Genomic DNA, 15,516 nt, shown 5'->3' with positions numbered 1-15,516 from the left:
ATGTTTACACATTTGAAAAAAGTGCCATTTACTGGGAGAGTCAAAACTCTTTCCCCAAAAGGGAAAAGAAGTTAACATTAATACGCTTTTTCCCCCAATTTTAAATTCGAAATTAAAATTCTCCAATAACTAAGCTCCATCTGTTGGAGAAAAACTCTTAAAGAAAATTATCTTTTCTAACAATTAGAGTTAATTTTTAATTCGCTGTTTATTGTTAATCAATTTTCATTCTGTTTCTTACAATTTACTAATTTGTTCATTGATTGTTCACTTTACTTACTACTATTATTCAATTAAACATCTTCTTGTGAAAGTGTTAGAATAATTTTTCTTTTCTTTGTTTAGATTTTTCTGTTAACGGGATTTTCTTTTGTTGTTGTTGCTTTTTTTTGTTTTTCTTTTAACTATTACATCATGTTTGGATCTTCTTCATCTTCATCTCCTGATAAATCATCGGTCATCCATTCCAATGTTAATGAAACAATTGTTCATACTTATTCAAGTGTATTGGATTTGGTGAATGAGAAAATTTTCAATCGTTTTCGAAAAACGCTTGGTAAGGCGCCGGTGGTTTTTGTGGACAGTCAAATTCCGCCCGATGTTTTAGATTGGTACAAGACTCATGTTTTCGGTCAAACCAAGGATAAGGTTGAAGAATTGACCAATGGTACGACTAAACAAAGAGAATTTAAAGAACCTGAGTCGAAAGAAACTGAACCGAAAGAAACAGAAGCTAAAGAACCGACAAAATCCAAAGAGTCGATAAAATCGAAAGAAGAAAACAAAGATCCAAAGAAAGATTTGATTGGAGAGGTTACGAAATTTAGTGGAGATGTTACCGTTTTCAAAGATGATTCGATGGATATCGAAGAAGCCGAAGAAGCGTTAGAAACGCCATTTACTATAGAGACTGAACAACAGAACTTACCTTTGCCCGATGAGAAACTCAAACAGGCAATTGAAAATTTAATGGTTGATAAAAACAATGAAGATGATAATGATAATGATGAGATGGAAAGTGAATTTATTGTCACTATGGACGAATCAAAGTTGGATTCAACTGGAAATAAAGAAATTGATCAAATGGATTTGGTTGTGGAAGATGAAACTGTTAACCAACCAATTGCGGAAACAATTTCTAAGCCGACGATGGATCAACCAGCTAAACCAAGGGTAGAATCAAATTTACAACTATCGGAAGAATCTTCTAATGAATCAACAAGTTCCGAAAAAAATGAAGAAATAATGGAGGATTTAATTACCAACATTCTGTCCTCCATAGTGGATGAAAATCTTAAAAATAAAGAAATGGAAATCGAATCAACCCAAGAGGAAGAGAAAAAAGACCAAGAAGATCAAGAAGATCAAGAAGATCAAGAAGATAAAGAAGATAAAGAAGACAAAGAAGATAAAGAAATTAAAGAAATTAAAGAAAATGGAGAAAATGAAGAAGAAGCAGCGGAAGAAGCGGGAGAAGAAGAACCATCACAATTAGAATCGAATCAACCAGACAATCAATCATTCGAAAAACCATCTAAACCGAATATAAAGGAATCGGGATTAGAATTATCTGAAGAATCGTCAAACGAATCAACTGATATGGATAAAAAAGACAATGAAAACAACGACAAAATGCAAAACATCAAATTTAATTCAAACGTTTTCTCCGTTATAGAAGATGAAAATAATCTTCTCGATTTTGAAGACATTTAATTAGATTACTTTGCAAATGAGTTAATTAACACCTTCTTCCCCTGCAACCAAACCAAAGACACTAAAACCAACACAATTAGTCTACAATCAAAGTGAGCGAAACCAAAAAGAAAAAGAAGGGAAATTAATTTATAATCTAATTACCATCGTTGTTAATCCGAGTGTTTGATTTTTCTCATTGTAATCATGAAACCGGGAAAATCATTCATCTAAATTAACCTCATGGGGTTTAGATTAACTGGTAAAGAAGAAGAGAAAGAAAAATTTTCTCATATCAAATGAAAGCAAAAAGAAAAAGAGATTAACAGAGGAAAAGAAAGAGGAAAAGAAAGAGACAAGAACGAAACAATTTAAGTCTGTCTTCATCCAGAGAGAATCTTGTTTACATCTCCCTTTCTCTCTTTATCTTCAATCTTCTTCTCTTTCATTTTTCTCTTCCATTTCTATGTAGAAAACGCAACATTTACCTCACTCACTCTCTCTTCAATTTGTGATTGTTTGTTATTCATTTACTATTTTCCGCAAATCTCATCATATAGAAAATTCTATCTGATTGAACAGTTAATTGTTATCAAATTTTCGACAATGTCCAACATTTGTATGAAAAGGTAATTACTTAATTCTCCCATTAATTGTAATGAAAATTTCGCCTTCTTTTTTTTGATGTAAAAAAAAATTCTCCAACATCAAGGTTTCCCTGTTATTGGAATTCAATGTTATTGTTTTCTTTTTTTTCTTCTATGTTTTTCTTTTATTTTTCTAAATTTACTTTTTATTTTTTATTCTTTTTCTTTCCTCTGTTTAATTGTTCCAATCTGTATGTTAATTAATTGTTATTCACCAATTAGCTCTCAAATTTGCTGATCAACTTTCCTCTTTCTCTTTTTCTCTTGTTTTCATTTTCTCTTCCTTTTACATTTACAAATCTCCTATCATCATGTCAATTTCACCCAATTGTTTATTGTTAATTTGATCATTTTCCATTCTAATTGTTACTAATTCTCAACAAACACCACACACACACACACCTAACTGTATGTTGATAAAATTAATGGTATAAAAAACACATGATAATACAATGTAACATGTACAATGTTATATTTTATTGGAGATGATTAGTTATCTTCAATTTGTTTTTCTCTTTATCCTTTTTGTTATTTTCTAATTTGACATAATGTTGATCTTTCATTACGAATATTATTTAATTGTTTTCTTTTCTTTTCTCTCTATCATCATCTCATATTGGAATCCATCTTTCTTTTCACAGGCTATTGTTTACAAGGCGAAATGACTCGGTGAACCTTATTTACCAATTATCTCGACAAAGGATGTCCTCTGCCTCTTCAGCATCATCATCATCTTCTAGTGATGACGATGTTATCCTTAATCGAGAAGATAACAAAGGAATCATCATCTGCAATAGACCCAATCAATTAAATGCTCTAAATCTCTCAATGGTACGAAAAATTTATCCCCAATTAAGGAAATGGGAGATGGACAATTCAATGAAAATGGTTATAATCAAGGGAACCGGTGATAAAGCTTTTTGTGCTGGTGGTGATATCAAAGGTGCGATACTGATTTAGCTTAAATTGTCATTCAATCTCATCATCATTACCTTGAACCAGTCTTTCAATTTAGATATTATGGTCTAATTGTTGGCTAATTTAATTTTCTCTTGGTTATGATTACATTTTCCTTTTCTCTTTCCTTATTCACCTTTTGTTTTTCATTTTAAATCACAATTGTACTTGTGATCGACCAACACTCAACTCTTATCATTTTGATTACAATCAACTTGAACTGATATTTTTCAATCAGTTATACCGGTTAATTAGATTGATGATAATTGATTTGCAAAATGCAATTTTCTACCTTTCTAAGATAATCTCATCATTGATTATCTTATTGAAAGAGTGATGATGATAATCATGTTTGATGTTCAATGATAACATGACATTTAACCTTTTTCTTTGCTATTATCAACTCACATGATTTACTAATTGTTATTTTTTTTCTTATATATTTTTCTTTACAGTGGTAGCTCAAAGTGGTAATGGATCACCGCTTGGATTAGAGTTTTTCCGTGAAGAATATCGTCTAAACAATCAGATCGGTTCCATGGCTATTCCCTATGTGGCATTGTTAAACGGGATTGTTATGGGTGGTGGTGTTGGATTATCTGTTCATGGAGCTTATCGAGTAGCCACTGAGAAAGCCGTTTTCGCTATGCCTGAAACTGCTATCGGCTTTTTCCCCGATGTCGGTGGATCTCATTTTTTACCTCGTCTACCTGGTAAACTTGGTATTTATCTTGCATTGACTGGTGCCCGTTTACATGGTAGGGATCTATTTAAAGCAGGAATCGCCACTCATTTTGTTTGCTCTGATCGTCTGGAAGAATTGGAAAGTGACCTGCTCAGAATGAAAGTTCCAGGTAAAAATTGTTTACATTTTCTCTTGGAATCTCTTGTCAACATTCACATTTTCTTATTCTTTGATTTTCTATTTTTCTCTCTCTTGTTTGGTTTCTTTCTATTGATTGTATAGATTTAAAGGGAATTGATTCTCTATTGACAAGGTATCAAGAACAATGGGAAGCCGATTATAAGAAAGAGTTCTCATTAAAGCAATACAAAGGTAGAATCAATTCAGCCTTTGGTGCCGAATCGGTTGAACAGATTATGGAAAATTTGTCGAAAGATTCATCCGATTGGAGTAAACAACAACTCGAAATATTGAATTCAGTCTCACCTACAAGTTTAAAAGTCACTTTCAAAGCGTTACAACAAGGTGCAATGATGTCCTTACCCGATTGTCTTAAAATGGAATATCGAATCGCCCATAAAATGATGCACGAATCGGACTTTTTCGAAGGAGTCAGAGCTGGTCAGTTTTCATTTCTATTTTCACCTAATCAATCAATCCAATTTTTCAAAGTCTACGTGTCCACGAAACAAAAAGATATACAGAAAACTTTCTTATTCTAGATGATAAGTTTGATACTTATTACTGAATAATCATCAATTGTTAACCTTATTAGATGAGAATCTAAGATTATCTAGAATTTAGTTGATTAGGATAAGAATACAATTAGTTTATTCATATGAATTGTTATCAGAATTGATGGGACATCATATGAGAAACTGAAAAATCTTAGCCTTGCACAAAATCTCAACAACTCTTCACATTTAAACGATTAGCTATAGTTAACTATCAAATTCATAAACTAAATTAACTTAATTATTACACAAATCGCAAAAGGATAAACTCAGTTGATATTTTCAATGTTATTTACAAACTTGATCTTAACTCATTTCATATAATTGGATTGGATCCAAAAAATTTTTTTTCCACGAAAAAAAACTTAACCGATTCTTTGATTAATTTCCTTCTCATTTTTCCTTTAATTATAAAAGGTTATGATTCTAATTATTAATCACTAATTGTAATTATTTTCTTCTATCTTTCTAATAGCTCTAATTGATAAAGATAAATCGCCTAAATGGAAACCAAGTAAACTTGAAGATGTAACTGAAGATCAAGTTAACGCTTATTTCAATCCATCAGATCCACAATTTAAAGAGTTACAATTGTAGTAATTGATGATGGTAATGATAACTAATTACTATTACAATTATTATAAATATATGCTGATGAAATGAAGTTAATATTTTAAATTGAAAAATCCTCTAAACATAAACCAATATACAACAAAGACACACAAGGAAAAAGGAAAAAACAAAATTACCAATGATTACAATTAAGAAGACACAATATCAAATGTTGGATATGATACAATTTATTTAAAATCTAATCAAATGGTTGATTAACCAGATGATCGGAAAAAAGATAGAGAGAAAGAGAGTAAAGTTTGGAGATCAATCAAAAGGCTTAATTGTGAAGAGATGACGAGAAATTTTGAGAAGCATCATCATCATAATCAAATGAAGAAGAAGAAAACAAAATATCGAAAAAGGAAAAGTTAATCAATTACCAAGTTATATCATCGTGGTTAATGATTAACTTTCCATTAACACAATTTAAAGAAGCACAAACTCAAATTGTTTAAAGAAAATGAGTTAATTGTGTATGCGGTGAATTGGAGGACACAATTATCATTGGACAATGGACGAAAACTTGATAAACGAAAATTATCTTAAATTAGTTGTGATTTAATAAGCAATTTACTTCTCCTTCCTTGTCGAAGGTGGAAAATCTGATAAATATATTGTTGATTCCATAAGTTTCTTCCCTTCGCCCTCTTCCCAACCCACTCCGACTTCGTTACTGTGGAAAACTAAATAATCCAACTCTCGAAAAGTAATGAAAATGCCAAAATAAACGAAAAAAAAAACTCGTAGAATGTCAAATGTTTGTAAATTGTTGGTAATCAATTCAACTCAGTGAGAATTAAAATTAGCAAATTGATTATTATAATCAAATTTTAATCGTTTTTTGTTGACTGTTGGTGTTTTTCGTTTTGTTTTGTTTAAATTTGAGAGAGCAAGAGAGAGAAATAATAATTAGTAATCAAAAATTTTTATCAAATGAAGACTTCTGATTAATTGATTGGGTTTGTTGAATAATTGTTTTCCTTCATGAGAATTAATCCCTGTGAACAAGAACGAATATACCTAAACATCCCAGTACCATGTATTTAAATTTAGGATAATCGTTCATTAAAATTGTCACAATACCAACATAAGGAACGAATCCCCTCGCCTGCCAACAATATCCTTCTTTTGAAGCCAAAGTTGACCTGGAGCGTAAAGACCACGATCATCAATTGAATTGTTATCACCTTTGGTCAATATTTTCACTGATCCATCCTCTTTTTCATGTAATTTTAACACCCTATGGACAATGGGTATCTCTCTACCCTCAACTCGAAATACGACAATATCACCCACTTTAATAGGATCTTCTCGGTAGTTTGTCAAAAATAGTAAATCACCCCGATGGAATGCTGGCTCCATGGAACCACTGAGAACAACAACAATTGGACTTTCACTTCCTGTGACAACCATTAAACCTTTCCATATCATCAAAGCGGATGAGACGATCATTCCAAAATTTAAAAATTGATAATAAATCTAAAAGAAAATCAAGAAAATGAAGAGAAAAAAAAAGAAAAGAATAGAAAATCAATGTTGACATTTGATCTACTAAAAGAGAAACAGTTTGGGTTGAAAGAGGAAACAGATTTTGAAACAATTAAACTTACCTGGCGAGCGGTCATTCGCCTTATATCACTTAACCCTAATCCATCTAATACTTTATCCATGGTTGATAATTTAAATAATAAATTAATTTGATTTAGATAAAAAAACAAGTAATCAAACAATTAAATCCAAAAGGGAAACAAATCATAAGCACACGTCAATTTTTACTCAACCAGAGTTTCAGCCAATCAGAAAGCGACAAATTCCAGTAGATATTTGAATCGATAAAGATAAAGATTCATTCGGTTATGACGATTCTTTGTCTTTTCATTAGATTTTATTGATTTTCTTTGAATTTCAATTAATCAAATTAATTAAAATTCTTAATTTTCCACAATAATATTGATTTCAATTAGAAGTTTTTTACACATCAATTTTATTCTTTTTAATTAAAGTTCCGAATCGGATACTTGGGGTAATCTTTAGTTACCGAATTCGCTTCGGTCTTTTTAACCGCAACATGTGAATTAGTGTTTACATTGAAACTTTAAATTGTTTGAGTTGATTATTTTTTAATTGTTTACAATGAAACATTTATAATTTATTATGAGATTGGAGTTTCTTGGAGTTAAGGTAAGTTTAATGGTTATAATTGTTCTGTTCTCTGTTATTTTCTTTAGTTTTAATTGATAATTTTGATTTTTTTGCTCTTTAGTTTTCTGGCTTTTGGTTCACTTTCTTATTTGATTTAGGTTGATTAATTAACTAATATGGTTTAGGATTCAATTTCATTTAATTTTGATACACTGTTTTCACATTGTTATATTAATTTATGGAGATTCAAAGAGACTACAACCGAAAATGTCTTCTGGTTACTGGAGAACATCAAATTGTTAATTTGTCATAATCAATCAAAATTTAAATTCAATTCAATGGTTTGGATTTGAAAGATCAGTAAGTCTTCAAGACCATGTCAGTATGACAATTAACACAAACAAATCAGAAATGGAATCATCATCAAACCAAATGAAAAGAAGCCAATAAAACCCCGAGTAACACAACCAACCAAACTCGATTCTCAATCACAATCACAATTAATCCAAACTCTACCATCAACAATTAAAACACGATACCAAAACTAAACCAACCTGGAGAAAATAACTCAATCCAATTCAAAGAAACTTAAAAAATTAGAAAAATATTCCAACTCCCCTACTAATACAATCAAAAACACCAACAGAAAAAAAAACTTCCTCCTTCAAAGCCAATTCAAAATCTTCCAAATCAATTACCTGTCAACCAATTAATCCACTCACAAGAAAAAGCCAACAATTTACCCGAAACAAAGTGAAAACCAAGAGAAAAGGAAAGAAAAAGAAAACAATTTAAAAGCAAAATAAAGAAAATGAAATAATTAAAATTGGCTCAACTTTTCTATTCTCTCGTGTTTATTGTTATTCAGCTTCCATGCCTACAAGTTGTCAAAGAGAAAAACATTTGTCAACATTTTTTGTTTTTCTTTTCTTTTTATTCCCAATAATGAATTAGAATAATTTCCTTCTAACACTTAAATTATTCTATTCTCTTTGTTTTAATTGTTCTCCATCTTTCCCATAAAATCATCTCTTTGTGTCATCTTTTAATCTTCTACTTTAATTTTCTATTCTGATCACTGGCCTGTTGATTTAAACTCTCTCTCTCTCTCTCTCTTTCTCTTTCTCTCTCAATCTCATTTTCTTTCTCTCTCCTTTTCTCTTACACTCTCACAGTGAATCAACTTTTTTCATCATTTTTTCCGCCTTCTCTTTAACCAGTTGATTTACAGTGTATCTTTTTTACTTTTCTCCATCATCACAATCATTTAATTAACCAACGAATACACATAATTGTATCAAAAATGGTTGACCTTTTAGGTGAGTTACAAATTGTCAGAGATTAACAATCTCTACAACACTTTCCTCTCTCTCTGGTTAATCCTGATTATCCTTTTAACTTTTTCTCTTCTGTTTCTTGTTGTTCCATTGTAAACAATTGGGTTTGGTTAATGTCTTCTAATTGTAATTAATCTCTTTTTCTTCATCGGCTTGTGATCAACTGGTCATCTAATTTGGTTCCTTAGTTGGAAGTGAAGTGAACAATAAACGAATTGCTCACATTGAAAGTTGTTTTGGTCGATCAGGAACGGTAATCAATTATTTTCTATTCTATGTTTTTATTTGTGTCTCTCTCTCTCTCTCTCTCTCTCTCTCTCTCTCTAATCAACCCAACCCATTTCTAATTAAATTGCTTTTGTTATTTTATTCTTTTCTCTTCCTCTTATTAGCCATTAGCACTAAAAGGTCGGGTTCTTGTCGGTGAAGGAGTATTAACCAAAATGTGTCGTAAAGGACCCAAACCGAGACAATTTTTTCTCTTCAATGATATTATTGTTTATGGAAAAATATTGGTACGAAAGAAGATGTATATTAAACAGAATATTATTCCATTGGAGAAAGTTGTTTTAGAAGATTTTCCAGATGATATGAATCAAGGTAGAAGAAGAGAAAAGTTTCGTTTTGGTTGCTTGAATTGGAAACAACCAAAGAGAATTTGTTTTATTTTTTATTGTTCTAAACATTTTTTTTTCTCTCTTCTTTTGTATCCATCATTAGGTGACCTTAAATATGGTTGGTTGATTAAAACACCAACCAGATCTTTCGCTGTTTATGCTGGTTCAGAGACAGAAAAAGATGAATGGATTCAACATATTCAAAAATGTGTTAAGAGTCTTCTCAAAAGAAGTGAGTGGTCAATGGTCATCCTTCAATTCTAAATCCAAACAATTAACGAAATTTTCTATATTCTTTTTACTTTGTTTCCTTCTTCAGCTGGTTCGAGGCCTTCAGGGGAACATGCAGCAGTTTGGGTTCCCGATACTCAGGCCAAAATTTGTATGCATTGTAATGTAATGCAATTCACTTTGCTTAATCGTCGGGTATGTTGTGATCGATGTCATTCAAATCAATCTTTTTACTTGGTCAATTGTTTGGGTGTTCATTTATTCAGTTCTAATGGGATGAATTTTGTTTCTTTTTCTTCTAATAGCATCATTGTAGAAACTGTGGTGCTGTAATTTGTGCCTCTTGCTCTAAGAGTAGATTTTTGATTCCTTCGCAATCATCTAAACCGGTACGAGTCTGTGATACCTGTAAAAATAAATTGGTTACCCAACGTTTAGGTGAAGTTACACCAACCAACACAATGACGACGCCATCAACAGGTCATAATTCAACGTCAACAAATTCGTCTACGGTTGTTGTTAAAACGTCAACTCGAATTGGAACCGGTAATCGTAACGAGAAACCAACAAGTACTGATTTAGCCGATTCGGTGAATACAAGTGTCTCATCAAGTTCCAGTTCTGCTCAAAATAAGATTGAATCTAATCCTGAAAATCCCAAAGATCTTGAGTCTTCCTCTGATACCGATGAAGATATTGATGAAATCAACCAAAAATTAAATCAACTTCTAGAACCTTATGAAATTGAAAAAGTAGGTAGATTCAATAAACTTTGGCCATGGTCAGGTTACAATTAACTTAATTAGATTATTTCTCACATTACAATCAGAAGAAGATGAAAAAAAAAATAATGAAAGGAAATCCAGTTTCCCTTCAACCCTTTTTTTTATTTGATTTGTTTCATTTATCCGGTTAACTGAAAACATAAACAAACTGTTAATCTAATTAACAATTAATCTCATTGATATCTTTACTATTGAGATGATCAATTCTAGATTTCTAATCATATTTCTAATAATTTCTGTTGATTTCTATTCTTATAGCCAACATTTTATAACGTTGCACTTAACTCGGAAGAATTGAAGGAAGACAATCAAATTAATTCAACTTTACAATCAAAAGGACAACAAAAACAAGGAAAAGGAACAATTAAATCTAATTGCAACTCAATTGATCGTCAGGCTAATAAGTCTAATTCGATTGACTCAAGCAAATCTAAATAATAGCAATTAAATCACGAGACGATTACCGTTAACAAGAAAACAAACAAACAAACAAAACCAAACAAATCACAACAACAAAAAAAAGGAAAAACAAAATCAAGTTAATCATTAATACAATTCATCTTAAATCATCTCTACTATTGATAGTTGAATCTAACAAAGTTTGAAAACAAACCAATTGCATTTTAATTTGACAATTTGAAATGTATTGTTTAATTTTGGTAAAAATTGTTTACTTTTTTTTTACACAACAGAGGATAAAAAAAAAGATGATATTTGTCACAAATAAAATGGATTCGCCATGGGTTTCATACTATGGTCAGAGTAAAATGATCATCAGTAATTAGAAAAAGAAAATGAATGATTAATTGGATGATGATGATTCTGATTCACTTCCAGAACCACTATCAGAATCACTGGCAGAATCACTGGCTGATGAACATTCACCTTCTCCATCAGGTTTAGGTTTAGATGAGATCATTGGTCCATAAAGAACAGTATTAATCGGGAAATATTTCAATTCCTCAGGTGAATATTTAATGTACCAATCTTGATATTGTCCATGAATCGTGGCCACCGGATATTTACCGACCTGTAAACATTTACCAGTGGCAACATTTTTCTTTAACATTTTATTATCTTTACCCAAACCAATTGGATAATGAACTGAATAGGTTTGTAGATCAATTGAAAATCGTCTCTCATCTTTTCTACACTGATTTAATTCAGAATTGTAAGCGGTAACCGATTTAATCGCCTTCTTCATCATCTCATTCATCTTATTTTTCTCAACACTTCCGGTTGGATAAGCGGGTTTATTTATCTTGGTGGCCACATAATTTTCCTCTTTCCTTCTGTCCAATACTTTCATGTATTCTTCATATTTGGCAGGATAATCTCGACTAATCAGATCCATAATTTCATCGGTTTTAAGGGCAAATAATCCTAAATCACATTGAGTTTCCGAGACAACATTCTGATCTCTGAGAAATTGTTTCTCCTCCATTTCAACTGTACGTCTTTCCAGGTCGGGATATTTTCTTTTGAATGATTTTATGCCAAGATATTCAGATATTTGCTCTTGTAACATGTAATGGTCACCACTTCCTGTAGGCCATTCATATTCATAGAGTTTATCGGCAGGAAAGGAGACATTTATGGTTACAAATGCACCATCTTGAATAAAGTAGGTGAAAAAAAAGAAGATAAATTAGAAGAATAGAAATTAAATTAAGATCATTTTCTTAGGGATTATAAATTTACTTGAGTCGTTTGATTTTGATCTGGTGGTCATTGCGGTTCCGATGACCAGACAATCAGCGTTTGATTTTCGTTTTCTGGAAGAAGTACTTTGAGATGATACAACACTATCTTTACTTTCATCCATTGAGGCTTCTTCTAGATTCTTGTGACCCATGGGTGGACATGATGAGGAACTGGGCCTCATATCAACTGATTCCGGTGGAGCCAAAATAACTTCATTGTTGTCGGCAAAGGAAAGTCTTGTATCTTCCGATTGTATAACTGGACCTAATCTTTTGAGTAAAGTTTTATTCTGGGAATCTTCATTTGCTATTTCGGAACCATTGTCGAAATCAGTAATTGATTCGGTTTCCATGATTGAATGATCAATTGATTGGTCGTTTTGTTCAAGTGAAACAAGCTTTTGGTCAATTGAATTTGTAGCTGCAAATGAATCTGGTAAAGAGTCAGATGGATCTGTCATCATATTTCCTAAGAAATCCCAATTTATCAAATTCCATTGACAATTTAAAATCAAGAATCAAATTAAAGTTTAACCAAAGCAAAAAAAAAAGAATCAAAGTCAATAATAATAACTCATAATGAGAAAATTCAAAAACATAATAATAAGAAATTGACAAGTGAACTAATTACAGATTTTGTCACTTACATTGATTGGAGAAAATCCCTTCGAAAGATATCTTCTAGTAATTGAATCTCATCTTTTCACAAAAAGAAAAACAATTCAAATTGATTAGTAACAATTAGCACAAATAAACAAAGAACAACAATTTTGAAACATAAACAGAAAACCAGAAATTCATCATATGGTTTCGGGCGAATCCTTAACCGATATTTTTACTTTTATTTTCTATTCGAATCCGGATAATGTTTTTTTCAATTTTTTCTCTTTCTTTAATTCTATTTCGAACTTTTAACTAACTAACTGATTTTCGATGTTTGTTTTCGACAAGGAAATTGATTTAATCAACCGATTAGTTGAAGAATAAACAATTAATTGTATTACCCGAAGTACTTGAAAAAGAGAGTAGAATCCAAGCGAAAATCCGAGTTCCCGAATTCGCTGATTTCATTTCTCAACATGTGAGAGTTTAAATTGTTTTGATATTATATTTTCTTTTTTGATTGTTCTTAATTGTTGTTCGATATTAATTGTTTCTAAACAAATTCGATCGTTTTGACATTCGGATAACAAGGTAGGTTCAGTTGTTTTGTTTCTTCTTTTCGGTAGGTTGGTAATTTGATTTTCTTTTCGATATTTTCAATGTTGATTTTTTCTTTTCTTTTCTATTTTGTTTTTCTATCTCTTTTTTATTTTCTTTTCTAGATGGACGATTTTTCATGGGATTCTTTGTCTGTTGATGGAAGAATCTTATCAATTATTAGAGATAAATTTGGTTTCAAACAAATGACTCCCGTTCAAAAAGCGGTCATCCCTCTATTCACTGGTTACAAAGATGTTTGTTGTGAGGCTGTTACGGGTTCGGGTAAAAGTTTAGCTTTTATTGTTTCAATTCTTGACATTCTAATCAAACAATATCAAACTGAGTCTTTCGATAAATTTGCAATTGGTGCTCTTATCATCAGTCCAACCAGAGAATTATCTTCACAAACATTTGATGTATTGAAACAATTTGTCGATGATCCATCACTTTCCAATTTTCTTAATGCTCAACTGTTCATCGGTGGTAATAATCCAATAATTGATGGTGAAAATTTCATCGCCAATGGAGGAAATATATTCGTTGTCACCCCTGGTCGTATGGTTGATCTATTGGAAAAATATCCACAAATTGGTTATAAATTACGAAAACATCTTCAAGTTTTGGTTATCGATGAAACTGATGTTCTACTTGATATGGGATTCGATAAAGAAGTAAATGAAATTCTCAGTTATTTACCTAAATTACGACGAACTGGTTTATTTAGTGCAACACAGACCAAACTAATCAGTCGATTAGTTAAATTGGGCTTACGGAATCCAATTCGTGTTGAGATTAAGGAAAAGAAAGCAATCCAACTAGGAGACTCTGGAATTGAATCTAGTTTATCTTCAGGAACCAAATCACTTTTAAAATCAACTGGACTCCAAATATCTCCTACCTGTCCAACAATTATGCTACAGTCGAAAGCAACACTCATAAATTGGCCTTTGTGATACAATTTATCTCTCGAAATCCATCATTCAAATATATATTGTTTTTCTCAACTTGTGCTCAAGTTGATCATTTTACTCAAGTTTTGGAAAATTTTGGACCAACCGGAATCACGATTTTCAAAATTCACCGTAAATTAAAAGCTCGTCGTCAAAAGATTTTCAACAAATTTAAATCAATCGAAACAGGATCCATTCTAATTTGTACCGATATAATGAGTCGTGGTATTGATATTCCTGAAATTGATTGGGTAATTAACATTGATTTACCCAATACAATTCAAGATTATATTCATCGATCAGGACGAAGTGGCCATCAAATTGGTACTCAGGGTAATTCATTGATAATTTGTTTACAACATGAGATTGATTATATTACTTTATGCCAAGAGAAAGGAATTACTTTTACCCAATTAAAAGTACCAACAAAGAAAGTGATCAAATTAGCTGATTCAATTTGTTCCTGGTTACGACAATCAGCTCGAGATAATTGTGATTTTTATATCAATTCAATGAAATCCTTTGTTTCCTTTATTCGTAATTACTCAACTCAAAACATTATGTCAACCCTTTTATTTAAATCAATGGACTGGATTGACTTGGCAAATGCTTATGGATTATTGAAAGTTCCAGTTATGCCAGAATTGCGGAAAAAATTATCTAATTGTCCAACCAAACTATTAAGTGAACCAGGAGACAAAGAGATTGCCCTTAACCATCAGAGAAATATATTAAAACAACGAAATAAAAGCAAAGGTTTATCATCAACCAGCCAAACAACAGAACAACCAACAATTAGCCATAAATCGAAGAAAAATATTCCAATAACCGAACAACGGATTAAAATGAAGGCAACAATTAACTCTTGTGGATTAAGAGGGAAGAAAAAAAAACGATTCATTAATCAAGTTGAATTTGATGAACTCGCTGAAGATGCACGAATGGTTAAAAAGCTAAAAAAGGGAAAAATAAGTGCATCAGATTTTGATAAACATTTTGGAATCGATTAAAAACAAATTATTGTATAAAAAAAAGAAAACAAATTGTAATTAGAATTAATTTTTCCAATTCAATTTTATTCCCAAACAAAAAAACTTACGACCATTTGTCTATTTCCACAGCAAAAAGGCTATTCTAACATCTACGTAGAGATTGTTATCTGTTTCCCTCTATCGGTGGAAAGAAAAAGTTTCCAGTTCTCAAAAATGAAGAAAAGAA

At 31.3% G+C, this 15,516-nt stretch overlaps 5 protein-coding genes across 7 annotated transcripts; 3 read left to right on the top strand and 2 right to left on the bottom strand.

Annotated features, from left to right (window-relative positions):
• Window positions 1-96: 96 nt before the first annotated feature.
• LOC128393142 (3-hydroxyisobutyryl-CoA hydrolase, mitochondrial-like) lies at window positions 97-6,158 on the top strand. 3 transcript variants are annotated; one of them, XM_053353272.1, is made up of 6 exons: window positions 1,718-2,321; window positions 2,562-2,747; window positions 2,981-3,282; window positions 3,752-4,150; window positions 4,264-4,602; window positions 5,191-6,158. In XM_053353272.1, exons 3-6 carry the CDS (start codon window positions 3,042-3,044, stop codon window positions 5,310-5,312), a joined length of 1,101 nt encoding a protein of 366 aa, XP_053209247.1. In that variant the 5' UTR covers window positions 1,718-2,321; window positions 2,562-2,747; window positions 2,981-3,041; the 3' UTR covers window positions 5,313-6,158. The 3 variants fall into 3 exon arrangements, 2 of the variants coding, with proteins under 2 accessions (XP_053209247.1, XP_053209246.1); XM_053353271.1 differs by lacking the exon at window positions 2,562-2,747 and having other exon boundaries at window positions 1,719-2,321; XR_008326076.1 differs by lacking the exons at window positions 2,981-3,282; window positions 3,752-4,150; window positions 4,264-4,602; window positions 5,191-6,158 and having other exon boundaries at window positions 97-2,321; window positions 2,562-2,746.
• Window positions 6,127-7,111, bottom strand: LOC128393147 (signal peptidase complex catalytic subunit SEC11A-like). The gene is given in 3 exon segments (XM_053353275.1): window positions 6,127-6,437; window positions 6,440-6,809; window positions 6,941-7,111. Coding segments are annotated over 3 exon segments (546 nt in total). The 5' UTR covers window positions 7,001-7,111; the 3' UTR covers window positions 6,127-6,321.
• A 1,250-nt stretch (window positions 7,112-8,361) lies between these two features.
• On the top strand, window positions 8,362-11,216 carry LOC128393146 (pleckstrin homology domain-containing family F member 2-like). The gene is made up of 7 exons (XM_053353274.1): window positions 8,362-8,791; window positions 8,998-9,062; window positions 9,202-9,409; window positions 9,530-9,658; window positions 9,746-9,852; window positions 9,963-10,409; window positions 10,701-11,216. Exons 1-7 carry the CDS (start codon window positions 8,776-8,778, stop codon window positions 10,878-10,880), a joined length of 1,152 nt encoding a protein of 383 aa, XP_053209249.1. The 5' UTR covers window positions 8,362-8,775; the 3' UTR covers window positions 10,881-11,216.
• Window positions 11,025-12,951, bottom strand: LOC128393145 (PHD finger protein 10-like). Its single transcript, XM_053353273.1, has 3 exons — window positions 12,793-12,951; window positions 12,144-12,614; window positions 11,025-12,056 (listed from the first exon to the last, which is right to left on the bottom strand). The coding sequence occupies exons 2-3, from the start codon at window positions 12,607-12,609 to the stop codon at window positions 11,245-11,247; spliced, it is 1,278 nt and encodes a 425-aa protein (XP_053209248.1). The 5' UTR covers window positions 12,610-12,614; window positions 12,793-12,951; the 3' UTR covers window positions 11,025-11,244.
• A 128-nt stretch (window positions 12,952-13,079) lies between these two features.
• Window positions 13,080-15,357, top strand: LOC128393138 (ATP-dependent RNA helicase DDX55-like). Its single transcript, XM_053353267.1, is given in 3 exon segments — window positions 13,080-13,339; window positions 13,471-14,239; window positions 14,242-15,357. Coding segments are annotated over 2 exon segments (1,836 nt in total). The 5' UTR covers window positions 13,080-13,339; the 3' UTR covers window positions 15,309-15,357.
• Window positions 15,358-15,516: the final 159 nt, after the last annotated feature.

This window comes from Panonychus citri, unplaced genomic scaffold (genome assembly GCF_014898815.1).
Source record: "Panonychus citri isolate SS breed McGregor unplaced genomic scaffold, ASM1489881v1 Contig00138, whole genome shotgun sequence".
Lineage (NCBI taxonomy): Eukaryota > Metazoa > Arthropoda > Arachnida > Trombidiformes > Tetranychidae > Panonychus > Panonychus citri.
The sequence above is the reverse complement of the archived record's forward strand: the minus strand, read 5'-3'. Positions and strand labels throughout refer to the sequence as shown.